Source organism: Lynx canadensis, chromosome A1 (genome assembly GCF_007474595.2).
Source record: "Lynx canadensis isolate LIC74 chromosome A1, mLynCan4.pri.v2, whole genome shotgun sequence".
Lineage (NCBI taxonomy): Eukaryota > Metazoa > Chordata > Mammalia > Carnivora > Felidae > Lynx > Lynx canadensis.
In genome coordinates, this window is record NC_044303.2 from 122,034,838 (window position 1) to 122,049,876 (window position 15,039).

At 41.5% G+C, this 15,039-nt stretch overlaps 1 protein-coding gene across 1 annotated transcript in view; it reads right to left on the reverse strand.

The window, feature by feature from the left end:
- PPP2R2B (protein phosphatase 2 regulatory subunit Bbeta) overlaps positions 1-15,039 on the reverse strand; it is a 278,982-nt gene that overhangs the window by 1,717 nt on the left and 262,226 nt on the right. Inside the window, 2 exon segments of the mRNA XM_032593136.1 lie at positions 1,588-1,679; positions 10,253-10,422. Of these exon segments, the coding sequence (XP_032449027.1) occupies positions 1,588-1,679; positions 10,253-10,422 (262 nt within the window).

Below are 15,039 nucleotides of genomic sequence, written 5' to 3' on the forward strand. Positions count from 1 at the left end.
CTGTAGTAGAATAAGCTGTTGTTACCTTACCAGGAAGGGTGCAGAATGCTTGACCGCCGCAGTCTCATTTTGCCTTACGTTCATCCCCGAGGGGGAACTTACACATGAGCACAGGTGACAAGCACAGTGTCACGCTGCGAGGAAGTGACACACTCAGGCCTCCAGCCCACATGTGCCTAACTAACCCCAGGGCCTAGCACTCAGCCACTTGGCCTCATGGCTTCCCATGAACTGCCATTTGCTGGCCCCACCATCACTTGACCTGCTTTCAAACAGAGTCCTTCCTATTTATTTTTGTGTTTTTAAAACTCTAAACCTCATCTGAACCAAGAATTTTCTTGGTTATGGAAAGAAACTGTGATGTTATGAAAAAACAATGCTGACTTAAGATTCAAACTGAAAACTTCTTACTTTTGTCTCTACTACATACTAGCTCCTGAGCTGGAGAAGGTTACTTGACCTGGCTGAGCCTCAGTTTCTGCAACTATAAAATGGGGATGATGAAAACAACCTTGTCAGATTGTGGTCAGGATTCTAGAATATGATGTGTGAGGGGGTGACACATAAGTACTTACTGAGTCTAGGTTAAGAGAGGTTATTGGAACAGTAACAAATAGGACACATCTATTAATCAACAATGAAAAAGCGAATTCTATATGAATCAATGTATTGATACAAATATACAAATAATGTAAAACGCTTCCCCCTGGGGAGCTTTTGTTCCTACATCACAGCTGCTCTGTTGTCTCTTCCCTCTGCCTAATACCAAATGGGTGCTGCGACTTGGGTCCTCTGACATGTGGTGACTCTTGCCAGGCCTGCTACGTGGAAGGCACATTTTGGTTCACTGACAAAGCAGGCCGAATAATGGTCAGAAAAGCTTGTTTTTACAAAAAGCTCGAATCTTAGTGCCTTGCCATGACCAAATGGAGTGCTTCCAAACATTAGTGTGGGCGCCGCATTCCTCAACAAACTAAATCAGCTCCTAGTAGCCCGTACTTCATGTTGGAAGTCGGGGAATCATCTGTATTTGTCAAACTAAAAATGAACCATTAGGAGCTAATATGAAGTATGGTTGAAATAAAAGGCCTTAAAACAATAATAAATCATTTTGAGGGGATATGATAAATGAGGCCAACTAGAATTCAGCTAACCAATGACCAGGGCCTTTGGCCGGGTACACCAGAAGTGGTCAGGGATAATTTTCGACCTAGAAATTACACTTGGCAATAATCTGAGCTACTTAGGTTGGAACTTGGGAGGTGGATTGTTAGTGTTACTCATTTCAGCCATGTTGATGTAGCTCTGGGGGTGTCTGGTATGTAAAACAGGATTTTCTCGTGGATGTTACACACTCACCTGTGCCAGTCCTGTAAGAGGACTCGAGGGTCTCAACACATGGTGCCCTTCATTTCAGGTCTGAGCTCAAGGGAAATCTGGTGACCCATACAGTGGACTCCTACCAGGGCTGGGGGCCTGATTTTCATCCCCCTTTGGCTGTGACCTCCTTACGATCAGTTGCCCAGGGCCTCGGCAAGTACAGGACCCACCTTTTGGAAGGTTCCCTAGCCACACAGCCTTTCTTACCTGTCTGACCCATTCCACACACACTCAAATTTATCAAAAATGCAGTCATTTTCATAGAGGGAGCACAACTTGCTGCGGAGGTAGTCATGCACCTGTTGGGGAAATAAATCAGAGGGTCAGTTATTATTTTTAAAAATGATTATTTCTGTGAAGACCTCTTCTTCGGATGTGAGCTGTTAATTCTTCCAGTGGCCCAGGTCTGAATCCAGGCTGGGCTCTCTTTAGCCAGGGGATATTAGGATGGATTGATGAGCTGCTTATGTGGTGAGTGTGGATTAAAAAACTTTGCTGAACTAGCTGGTGGCCTATAGAAGGGCCCAGAAGGTGGTACAGTCCCCTTTTCTAAACTGATTGGCTAGTAGGCATTAGAGGACACCATTCATTGCATCTTTAACTCAACACATGTCTACTGCCTTCCTACTATGAGCTTGGGCTAGGCAGTGAACACAATACCCTTTGTGTGTTTTCTTCCAGTGTGGAGGCAGATGAACATTCACATAGGCCTTTTATTCTGAGAAAGGTGAGGAGACTCACAGAAAGGATCACTGAGCTGTGTTGCAATAATGTAAGCCAGCAAATGCAGGGAGGTTCGTTATAACCTGCTGACAGATGATGGTTTGGATTTGGCGAGAGCAGTGGTGGGAAATGGTGAACTTTCCCGGCATGTTTGCAGGGAGACCTGATAGGACCCCGGCATGTTTGCAGGGAGACCTGATAGGACCCCGGCATGTTTGCAGGGAGACCTGATAGAACTCGTGGATGATGCACCTGTGAAGTATGAGAGAAGGGGAATCAAGATGGCTCCTTGACCTATCTCTTGAGCAAGTGGAAGGATGGAAGTGCCATTTGTGTTTTTGGGTATGATCATTTGGAGATATCCATGCAGGTGGAGCTGCCGAGGAAAGTCTGACGTAAAGCCTGCATCCCTGAAGTATGTAGCATTTCTCCCGTTGGCATTTTAAGAAGCAAGGTTATTAGCTGAGAGTGAGGGAGGGCAGGAGAGGCTTAGGAATCAATGCTGCATTGCTGGAAGGCACTGGGGCCCCATGAAATTGTTGGATGTGAATTTTATATGAGACTGTTCAGCACGGTTGGGTCATTCATCCCATGTTTGATGAGATGTTTTGGGTATTGAAAAGCTCTCTGAGTCATTTGGACAGTGAAAGTATAACTCTGCAAATGGCCACTTGCAGTCTTGGGCCTTATCAGGGTACCTACTTCACTGCTTTGGTGACAAGAGAATCCATGTGTGGCATTTGATAACTCTGCTGTAGCTGAACTCATTGTCATTCCTTCTCCTGCCATGTTTTGGGCATCCTGGACGTGGTACAAGTCTGATGTAGAAGGCCATTTCTGTTTGTAGGGCTGAAGATCTCTAGTGATTGTTAGGAGTCTTTTGAGCAAAGAAGCAGAAGAGTCTGAGGGCAAAGATAGGACTGATTCTTGATCCTGACCAGGGTTTGGCAAACCTCTTCTATAAAGGGCCAGAGAGTAAATATTTACGCTTTGTGGGCCATATGACCTTGCTGCAAACTCTCAGCTCAGCCCTTGTAATGTGAAAGTAGCCATAGGTAATACATAAACAAATGAGTAGTGGGGTTGTATTCTAACAGAACTTTATTTACAAAAACAGGTGGGGGACAGGATTAGCTTCTGGGTCATAGTTTTGTCTACTGAGGTCTTTGATGCCTTTTCTGGACTTGTCATTGACTTGTTTCTAGGTTCTTTGTCACAGAGGAAATAGAAGCCGGGGGCAATGGAAGCTAAATTTGTTGTTCCAGTGTAGGCACACCTCGGAGATATTGTGGGTTCCAGACCACTGCATTAAGGTGAATATCATAACAAAGTGAGTTAAATAAACTTTTTGCTTTCCTCGGGCATGTGAAGGTTATGATTACACTATACTGTAGTCTATGAAGTGTGCAATAAATCTCCTTATCTAAAAAAACAATGTATATACCTTAATAAATACTTAATGGCTAAAAAAAATGCTAAACATGAGATTTCCAGAGAGCTGTCCTCTTTTAGTAGTAGTAGGTCTTGCCTCAGTGTTCATGGCTGCGGCAATTTCTTAAAATAAGACAATAAAGTTTGCCATATTGATGGACTATTTCTTTCACAAATGATTTCTCTGTAGCATATGATGCTGTTTGATAGCATTTTACTCACAGCAGAGCTTCTGTCAGAATGGGAGTCAATTCTTTCAAATTCTGCTGTTGTTTTATCAATGAAGTTTATGGGATAATCTGAATCCTTTGTTGACATTTCCACAGTCTTCCCAGCATCTTCACTGGGAGTAGATCCCATCTCAAGAAATCATGTTCTTTGAACTCCACATCCTTTGAAGTTTTATCATGAGATTATGGTGACTCAGTTCCATCTTCAGGCTCCACTTGATATTTCCATCACATCTGCAGTGATTTTTCTCCACTGAGGTCTGGAACCCCTCAAAGTCCTCCCTAAGGTCTGGAATAACTTTTTCTAGACTCCTGTGAATGCTGATGTGTTGGCTTCTTCCCATGAGTGACATATGCTCTGAATGGCATATACTATGTTAGATTCTTTCCAGAAGGCTTTGCATTTACTTTGCCTGCATCCATCAGAGGAATCACTTACCTAGGACAGCTATAGCCTCATAAAATGTATTTCTTCAATAATAAGACTTGAAAGTCAAAATTGGAGTCAACCCTTTCAAACCCTCCTGCTGCTTTATCAGCTGTGAGAGTCTAAATTTGTGTTACTATATATGAGAACAACATTAATCTCACTGTCCATCTACATCAGAGCTTTTGGGAGATAGGGTACACTGTCAATGAGCAATAATACTTTTAAAGGAATCTTTTTTTCTGAACAGTAGGGCTCAACAGTGGGCTAAAAACACTCAGTAAAACCATGTTGTAAACAGAGAGCATGCTGTCACCCAGGCTTTGTTGTCCCATTTGTAGAGCACAGGTGAGTATATATAGCATATTTCTTAAGGGCCCTGGGATTTTCATAATGGTAAATGAGCTCTGGATTCAACTTAGTCACCCACTGCATTTGCTCTTAACAAGAAAGTCAGCCTGTCCTTTGACGCTTTGTTGCCAGGTACTGACTTCTCCTCTCTAGCTATAAAACTCCTTGATGGCATCTTTTTCCAAAGAAGGTTGTTTCTTCTACATTGAAAATATGATGCTTGGTGTAGCCACCTTCATGAATGATCATGCCTGGATCTTCTGGATAACTTGCTGTCGCTTCTATATCAGCACTGGCTGCTTCAGATGTACTTTGGTGTTCTGCAGCTAGCTTCCTTCCTTAAACCTCCTGAACCAACCTCTCAATCTTTTCTTCTGCACCTTCCAAATCTCTCTCACCCTTGACAACATTGAAGAGAGTTAGAGCCTTGCTCTGGATTATACTTTGGCTTAAGGGGATGTTGGGCCTGGTTTCATTTTTCTCTCTGGACCACTCATGTGTTTGCTGGAGTAGCACTTTTAATTCCCTTCAAGTACTTTTCCTTCAACATTCACACCCTGGCAAACTGTTTTGTGTAAGAGGCCTACCTTTCAGCCTACCTTGCTTTTTGCACAGCTTCCTTGCTGTGCTTAATCATTTCTAGTTTATGACTGAAAGTGAGAGATGTGGGACTCTTCCTTTTGTATGAACACTTTGAAGCCATTGGAGGGTTATTGCCTGGCCTAATTTCAACATTGTTGTGTCCAAGGAATATGGAGGCCAGAAGAGAAGCAGATATATGGGGAAAGGCTGGCAGGCAAACACACACACACACACATCATATATTCATTAAGCTCACCATCTTACATGGGCACAGTTTGTGGCACCCCAAAACAATTATGATAGTAATGCCAAAGATCATGCAACACAAATCATCATAACATATGATAAAGCTTGGAGATGGTAAACATGACACAGAGATGTGAAATGAGCAAATGTGTTGGAAAAATGGCACTGGTAGACTTGGTCAATGTGGGGCTAAAACAAGCCTTCAAATTTTTTTAAAGGCAGTATCTGGGAAGTGCGATAAAATGAGACATGCCTATACTCTAGTTTTCCTACTTTTTGGAGAAAAATTTGAGCCAAATAGCTCCTTATTTTCAGCCTTATCTCTATGCTACTCATTCCTCTGATGTGGTATGGAGCACTTTGCAGAGAAGACATGGATGTGGAGTGTTCTGAGAACAGAGAAACTGGTTTTGAAAACACATGGTTAAGCAGTTTCTATGATACAGAACTTCTCAGAATCCTACAATGGTTGGTAACTGTAAAGCTCTAAGAAGGGGATAGATGATTATTTTCACTGTAATGATTGAAAATTTTTTTTGGTTCGGCCTATACTCTTCTTTATGAACATATCAAAACATGGGTGGTTTGGAAGTGTGGATCCATTAGGAGGAACCACATTGCCCAAAACTATAAATAGTTCTTGAAAAACAAAAGTCAGGAGGGATCCAAAGGAAAATCTGGTCTGAACTAATACTTTCTCCTCCTCAACAGCTAAATTTTGGGCTGTTCCTACTGCTTTGGCTTCAAGTCCTCTACAGAAAAAGAACATGGAATATGAAGGTATGTTATCTTTATGTTGTGTTGCTAAAACAGGAAAGAAAACCTGAGGCAAACAAGATGGACCAACCTCCATCAGAGAAGAGAAGGTTAAGAACATTCATTAGAAACATCTAATATACAGAGCAAGAGACAACTTAAGATTCACCCAGTTTGATGTTTTCTTCATGTTCTAAATATTTGTTGTCCATGTTCCTATTGTGTATGGCTTTCTTGACACTAAACTGAACCTCTCAACATAGAGGTTCTTAAATCATGAACTCATGGAAGCCTGGTGTTGTACAGTTAATGGACTGCTCATGAGGCCCAGCAAGAGTCAACTCTATTGGTTGGTTCTTAGATTTCAGGGGTTGACAAACTTCCCTTGTGAAGAGTCAGCAGGTATTTTAGGGTTTGTGGGCTATAATGTCTCTGTCACAACCACTCAACTCTGCCACTGTACTGTGAAAGCAACCAAGGACAATATATGCATGATCAGATGTGGCTGTGTTTCAGTAAAACTTCTTGTACTGAAACAAATGGAGGCTAGATTTGGCCCACCAGCCACAGTTTGCCAACCCCTGTTCTGTAGGAAAACTTGAAAATAGCTAATTATAGATAAGTCTACAATTTGTTATTCCTGGAAAGATGCTTGAGACCAGTTGATGCATGTATGAAAATACACAGCAGGAACATTACTTACTTCACTCCCTAGGGAAGGTATTAGTAACTGATGATGGAATTATTTCCCTATGGGCCAGCCCTCACAGTCTTTTTCAACAGTGTTCTAGGAATTCAGAGTTTATTTACCATCTTTGATAAATTAACATTTTTATATAGCATATGAATTTAAATTGCTTTGAAATATGCTATGTAAAGTTGAAATACACTTTTGTAACACTGCATTTCAATACATGTGCTAGGATACCTATTTCATAGCCTTTGACAAAGAACATTTCCACATCTACCACTAGCTGAACTTGGTTTGAGAAGCAGGCTCTTAAAATGCTTATTATTCCATGTCACAGCTCACTGTGTTCTAAAACTAGCTTTGTTCTTAAAGCCTTTCTCTAAAATGAAAGTGCTAATTGCTCCTGCCACTGAAGAGCCTAAATCCAGTTTTCTCTAATCCAGGCTTGCCAGCAGGCTACACCCCTGTCAACACCACCCACATTCAGGTTCTACTCGACATTGCCCTCTGTTTGGTATGGAGTTCGTAACACTAGATGTTTGTCTGTGTAGTTGGAAGATGACGTTCCAGTTGGCTCTAGCCCTGGGCTGAAGGTGAGAGCCTGAAGGTAAGTGCTGTGAAGTGGGGCCCTGAAGTCTGGAAGGATCTAGGGGACAGTAAGACTCCAAATATATAGGGCAGGTTATTTCAACCACAAACTATCTCAATTACATATGTTGTCTTCATTTCTGGCCCCCAAACCTTCTCATAGGACCTTGTGTTACTCACAGTTGGTCAAAGTCCTGGGGGGTCCTCAATCTTCTCTCTGAATTTCTTCTGAAAGGTTGGCTTCTCCTGTGGCCACAGTAGTAGCAGGACTTTCGCTCATATGTGTCAAGGTGGAGTAGGTGGGCTCCTTGCTGCTCCAGACCATGATTCCTTACCTCTTCTGAAGACTCCCTGCTGTCTACCTTGTTAGAGTCAGCAACAGTTCTGAGTCCCTCTGCCACATTCCTTGAGGCAATTGTAACACCCAGATCCCCTGCCATCATTCTTCTGGTCTCTCAGTTACTTGGCCTCATCATTTTCAGTGGTTTTTTTCCTTTGCCTCCTTGGTCATTATGAGACTTGCCATGACTGTTAAGTGTACCTGTTTAACAAGTACTACTTTATTGCTACCTCCTACCTTTTTAGTTCACTCCCTTTACTATCTTGATTCCATTAAGTCTTTAAATCCATTTTCCTGTCTACTTTTCTTCACCCAGTATTTCCCTCCTTACTACCTGAGGTTTAGTGGTCCATCCACTTTCTCTCTCCTTCCATTGTACTCAAGTGGATCCTTGAGCAACTCTACAACACTTCTGTATTCAACTCAGTCTTAGATGAGTGTTTTATACTTCTCACTCAACTAATGAACCTTCCTTCTTTTGAGAAAATAGAAGCAATAAGAAGAAATCATCTATTGTTCCCATCACAAAATTTACAAACCTCCTGACTTTGATGGATGGATTGTCCATCTTCTCAACTAAGACCAATTCTACAGTGGACCTGTTCCATCTTGCTTCCCTCAAGCACTTAGCTGCTTGAATTATTCTTTCTCTACTGGCTTATTCCCATCAGCATAAAGTATACTGTGATACACTTTCCTTATGCCTATATCCCATTCCAGATACCACTCCATTTCTCTGTTGCCCTTCAAACTAAAATTTCTTGGAAGAGTTATCTGTACTCATTGCACTCACATCTTCCATTTATAGTCTCTCTTGAAACCCACGCAAATCAGACCTTCATTACTACCACTCACCTCCACTTATATCCATTGGCCTATTTTCTACCCATTCCTATTTGATTGAGCAACAGCATTTAGTAGTTGGTGTTACCTTCTCCTTGAAATAGTCTCTTTGGCTCCCAGAACATTCCTCCTAGTTTGCCTTTCCTTAACCTGTAAATACCAGGTTCCCAGGGCACGGTCCTGACCTCTTCTTTTCTTTAAGCTAAGATATACCCAAACTCCAACTGAGCTGCCTACTTGCAGTTTCTGGATGTTTATTTGGCCCAAAATGTCCCAAACAAAATTCTCGATTTCCTCATCTGCATAAAATGGCACTGCCATTTTCCTAATTGGGCAGGATAAAAAAACCTCGTTTCCTCTTACATCACATATCCAATTTGTTGTCAACTCCTATTGATTTTACAAGAATTAGGCCACTTCCATTCATCACAAGCTCATCTGAGCTACTCTCAGCCTTTGCCAGAATGTTGCAATAACTTCTTTACTGTTGTGTTTGCTACTATGTCCCCCTATAGGCTCTCCTCCCTAGCATAGCCAGAATGTGCTGGTCAATGATGAAAATGTTCTGGAATGGGATAGTGGTGAGGGTTCCACAACTTTGTGAATACACTCACATAGACTTCGAAAGGATGGATATTAGGGTATGTGAATTATGTTTCAAGAAAAATAGGTAAGTTAAATCCCTGTCTAGAATGTTTGTACTTCTTTTAATCTAACCCAAAATATCTTTAAAAAGACCAGTTTATTCCTGCCTCTTGATCTTTGCTTCCATTGTGCTCTTACCTGAAATGAACTTCCTCAAATCATTTCTACCTCAAAACCTGGTCTTCCTCTTCTAAGAAAAAGCCATTCTAAACACTGCACACTGCCTTCTCCTTTGTTCCCTTGGTCCATAAACCTACCAACCATTTAGCCAATGCTTAAGCCAAAAACCTGTACACTTCTTGGTAGCTCTTCTCTTCATATTAAATCAGCAAGTGAAACTCACAGACTCTCCTCCTGCCTCTCCCTCTAACCGCATGCTGCCAATTCCAGAGCCCCAACTTTCATCATTTCCTCCAAAACCTTTTAATGGTTTTCCATTGTATTCAGCCTGAAGACAAAATAACCTAATGTTCTTTACCAGGGCCTAGATTTCTAGACTTCTTGATATCTTGAATACAGAACATGGGCAGAAGAACTTTCTGAACACACCAGTTATGAACATACTGTCCTTCTAACAATATGATTTTTCTGGCTAGCTCCTGTCATTCAAGACTCAGCCTTAGGGTTTCTTTTTGCCAGACTGACCCTCCTTGTGTGTGCTCCCATGCACACAGTACCATCTCTTGCTTCACGGCCTACTCAGTTCCCTGTTCATCACCTGGCTTCCCCATCACACAGCTCAAAGAGAGCAGGACCGTGTCTGTCTTGTTCACCTCTGTATCTGCAGTATCCATCCCACATTTAAATGGTCAGTAGATATGGGTTAAATTGAAGCCAAGCTCCTCCTTCTGTACCCTTGTCTAAATCCTACAGCAATTGCAGGCTGGACCATTTTATGGAATTTATGACGATGTACTGTCTTTTACTCTTGTGTACTGTAAGCCTTTGTAGGCAGAAGCTGACTTGGAGGTCCACAAAGGAAGTGCCTTATGGAACTATGGGTGGGTGGTGGTCCGTACCTGGTAAGTTTCAATGGGGCGGTTTTCCATGTTGAGATCCCAGACTTTAACGGTCAGATAGTCTCTGGTCATGATATACCTCCCACTGTGGCTGAACTTCACATCCGAAATCGAAGAGATAATTTCAGAGAAAAACGACCTGTTGCTTGGATCTTCGGGCTCTTCAAAAACTGCACGGCAGAAGCAAAACAAGACAAAATGAGCACATCTTTTTCAACTAACTCTACCATGTATGGGCCAGCTAGAAAGACAACAGTCTAACTTGGAGTAGAATCTTCAGAATGTGAGTAAGGTACTAATAGAGAATCGTCATCTCCCTGGAAGCAGAAAGTGGTTACTGGTTTCTGTATTTTCCTTCTCATGGAAGGACTCACATGGGCCTGTACATTGATGGATCTAGCCCTGAGCATTTCCAAGCTCCAGGTCTATGGGTCTACCTCTGTTACACAACTCCCCTGGTCTTTGTGGGTCACCTCACATATCAAAACTTGGAGTCATCTGAGATGCCTAAAAATGTGTTTATGGGTTTTTTTAGATATAAAATTACATACTGTACAATTTCCTCATTTGAAGTTTATAGTTCATTGTTTTTGTCAGTATAATCACATACTTGTATAAGCATTGCAACAATCTAAATTTCAAACTTTTCATCAACTAACCCTCAAAAATTCCATACCCATTTGCAGTTACTTCTGCTTCCCTACTCCTGCAGCCCTAGGAAATGACTAATCTGTTTTATGGTTGTATGACATTACCTAATCTGGAAATTTCCCATAAATGGAATTATACAATGTAGGGTTTTCCTGTGACTACTTTCTCCCTTTGTAAACTGTTTCCAAGGTTCATCCATGCTCTAGTGGAAATCAGCACTTCATTCCTTTTGATGGGTGAATAATAACTCACTGTATGGATATACCAGATTTGGTTTATCCATTTATCAGTTGATAAACACTTGGGTGTCTACTTTTTGGCTATTACACATAATGCGGCTATGAATATTCATGCATAAGCTTTTGTGTGGACATTTATTTTCCTATCTCTTCGGTCATGGTTTTTAATAGTGTTGCTTTGCTGAGCCTCAGTCTTGTCTTTTGTGTATATTGTCCCTTTGCTCTGCTATCCAGGCACTTCTTACCTCAGTAGCTTCAGCTGATTTCCACTTACACGAATAAAGGCACAGCCCCTCAGTTGGACAACAGAGCCCATCAAAAGTTGTTGTAACATGTCGATCTTGATTTTGAACTTCTCTGGTTCAAATGGAATATATAGAACATAGCTTAGGTATATTTTGAGTGTTCCCATTTCTAGGCCTGATTGTTCTGTCTTCACAGACTGAAATCCCTCTGGGCTCTTACGCCTCATCCTTCGCATACCATCTTTGCCTTAAATAATTTTTTTTCACGGAAGCCCCCCACATTTGGTCTGGCCCACTTATTTAACAAGACCTCTGGTACTCTGACATTGCTATTTAACACTTTGCATGTTTGTCTTACTGCAATTGCAGTGCGAGCTTCTTTTTGGTTTTTCTTTGTACTTAAAGACTTTCTTTGTACTTAAAGACAAATGTTTAATAAACATGTGTTGCTTGATTAGAACCAAAGTTAGATAAATGAATGAATTCTTTGCCATCTGCGTGCTCAGCATGTATGATGCACAGTTACAGACATTTGCCCATACTTATTTTTAACCTAAAATAATGGCAACTGAGTATGGTTTCACTTAAATGTTTGTATCACAATCTTAGGCTGAACCAAACACCAGTCTGCAGGTTACTTCGCTAACATATCCTCCAGAGATTGCTCTTTCCTGCTCTACACAGAGTCAGTATCCAATTCTATGTAAAAAACCCACGACTACAATGAGTTCTTTTTCAAACCTTGTTGGAACAGCCAAACCAAAATCGTAATTTTCACCTAACCATGTAAGAGAACAACAAAAAACCCTCATCAATCAGAACTGAACTTGAGAATTAAGCCCAGTGAAACAGAAAAACCTCTTGGATTTTGATCAAGCATTAATGAAGGCCCCTGGCCTTGAAAACTAGATTTTCACATTAGTTTCCCTTCAAGGGAATCTCATTAGGACTGGGCACTTAGAAACGCCAGGCAAGCTCCATGCCAACATCTCAATAGACAAGCAGGAGCCCCGAGGCTTGGTCATCTCCACCTGATGCACCTGCAGTCAATGGGAAGGGATAAGCAGACCTACTCTGGAGTCCATCAATTTCTGCCTCTGTCACTTACCAGCTGTTCACATTTTATTTACTATGCCGAGATTCAGTTTTCCCAGCTGCAGAAGGGGGATGCATATTGCTCAGAACATATGATTGACACATTGTAGGTTCTCAATAAATGTCAGGAGCTATTTTTATCCTCATTAGCATGCCCTGCTTCTCCATCAGCCAATCATATTTTATTTGAGACTGAGACTCTGGGACTGAGGACTACAGAACTTGTGGGCTATTTAAATGACATAAAGAATGTTTACAAGGTTATACCTAGCAATCTGTTCTCCACACATGTGGCCTACTGGGATGCCACTGTAGCAACCTTGTAAGGCCCGAAAATGACAGCCCCAGAAGATGGAGGTGAGATGAAAGACAATTCTTTCATCAGCCCACTACCCATTCTTATGTACGACACAGAGGGCAGGCTATAGGTAATGTAATGGCCAGCATAGCACTTGGCACCTTATACCATGTGTATGCATATCCAAGTCTCAATTTTTTTAAATGTTTTTATTCATTTTTGAGACGGAGAGAGACAGAGCATGAGCAGGGGAGGGGCAGAGAGAGAGAGAGAGGAAGACACAGAATCCGAAGCAGGCTCCAGGCTCTGAGCTGTCAACACAGAACCCGATGCGGGGCTTGAACTCACAGACTGTGAGATCATGACCTGAGCTGAAGTCGGGCGCTTAACTGACTGAGCCACCCAGGTGCCCCGCATATCCAAGTCTTAATACCAAGTTGATGATTTACTTTCTTTCATTCAGCAGCAACACTGAATAGTACTGATAATTTCTGCTGACAGGGAGCTTACTATGTTCCAGGCCCTGTGCTTTACATGCTTTATCTCATTTAATCCTTACACCAGTTCTCTGACATAGAAACAATAATTCTTTATTTTACAGATGTGAACAACCTCTCTCTACCTTAATTGTTCACATCTGTAAAATAGAGGTTGTGTCACCAGGGGACAATACAGCTAGACTGAAGTACACCTGCACTTTGCACTCAGATCTCGCTTTCAAGTCCTTGTTCTAAACCATGAATCAATTCTGCCTAGTGTCATGTACAAGGCCTTATTTTAGTAGCTGTAAGAAGGTAACCAGGGTAGAATCTACATAGAATCACCGAATCACCAAGCAGAAAGGCTCTTTTCCCCCTAATGATGACACTAAATATTTTAAATTGTGCATTAACTAGAGGACAGTGAGTGGAGGGGCTCTTAATGATGCTTGGTTCTATTCTATCCTTTTTATAAAGCCAAAGTCCTCAAAAGAAAAAACTCATTCCCAATATTTATGAAACACAGTTTCTACACAACAGGCTCATGGGTTCAAGCCTTACACCATCATCCGCAAGCATAGGTTGGGGACCTCAGGACTTTGTATGACCCTGTGAAGATGTCTACACCACAAGAAGCCCAGACCCTCAGGCCACCTGTAGCCCTTGCATTATTATTTTTTTAAAGTTTATTTTGAGAGAGACAGCACAAGTGGGGAAGGAGCAGAGAGAGGGACAGAGAGGATCTCTGTGCTGACAGCAGTGAGCCTGAAGCAGGGCTCGAACTCACGAACTGCAAAATCATGACCTGAGGTGAAGTCAGATGCTTATTTGACTGAGCCACCCAGGCACTCCTCACCCCTGAATTCTAATGTCTGTAGCCTGTCAGCAGTGAGGCAACCCCTCCTCCCACTGCCCCATTCCTCCAGTTTATATGCATTGACCTTTAATATATTTTGTGTCTCCTAATACCTAAGGTCTATGAGGGGAGGGAGTTTTGTCTGTTTTGTCATGCTATATTCCTTGAAACCTAGGACATACTCAGTAAATACATTAGATGAATGGATATTGACAACTCATTTTAAGTCTTACAGGAAAATAATACTTATCTATTAATTCAACAGGTCCTGAAAGGAACCTATCAAAGCAATGCTTTATTCACCTCAAATTTGTTTCAATTCCTTGAAAAGTATGAAAAAATATATTCCATAGGAAGTCATCTGTAATTCAAGGTTTTCACTAATTCACCCTGAACAATTACTTGTCAGTTATTTAAGTGTCTTTGATATGCAATGACACATGTGCAGAGTACTTAGTACATTACTTAGAACACACAAATAAAAACCATGTGTTGTTGGATGGACACAGGCCAGGCCCTGTACTACATACCAAGGACACAAGGAACAAGATAGATCCAGTCCTACTCTCATGGAACTCACAGGCCAGAGGAAGAAACACATATTAAACAATCACACAAATTTAGTTATAGACATGAATAAGTGAGATTTTACTGCATTATCAGAGGGAAAGAAAGGAGCTAGTGGAATACAAACAGAACATCACTGTGTGGTCCATGTAATTTACTAAACACATGATGCAAAAGGATCCAGTGCTTGAGTATTTTCTCTTGGTAACCTCTGGCTTGGCATTAAACGTCCTGCTGACCTGGGGGCGCCTAGGTGCTCAGTCAGTTGAGCATCCAATTCTTTTTTTATTTATTTTTATTTTTTTAATATAATTTATTGTCAAATTGGCTTACATACAACCGCAGCTCTCATCCCAA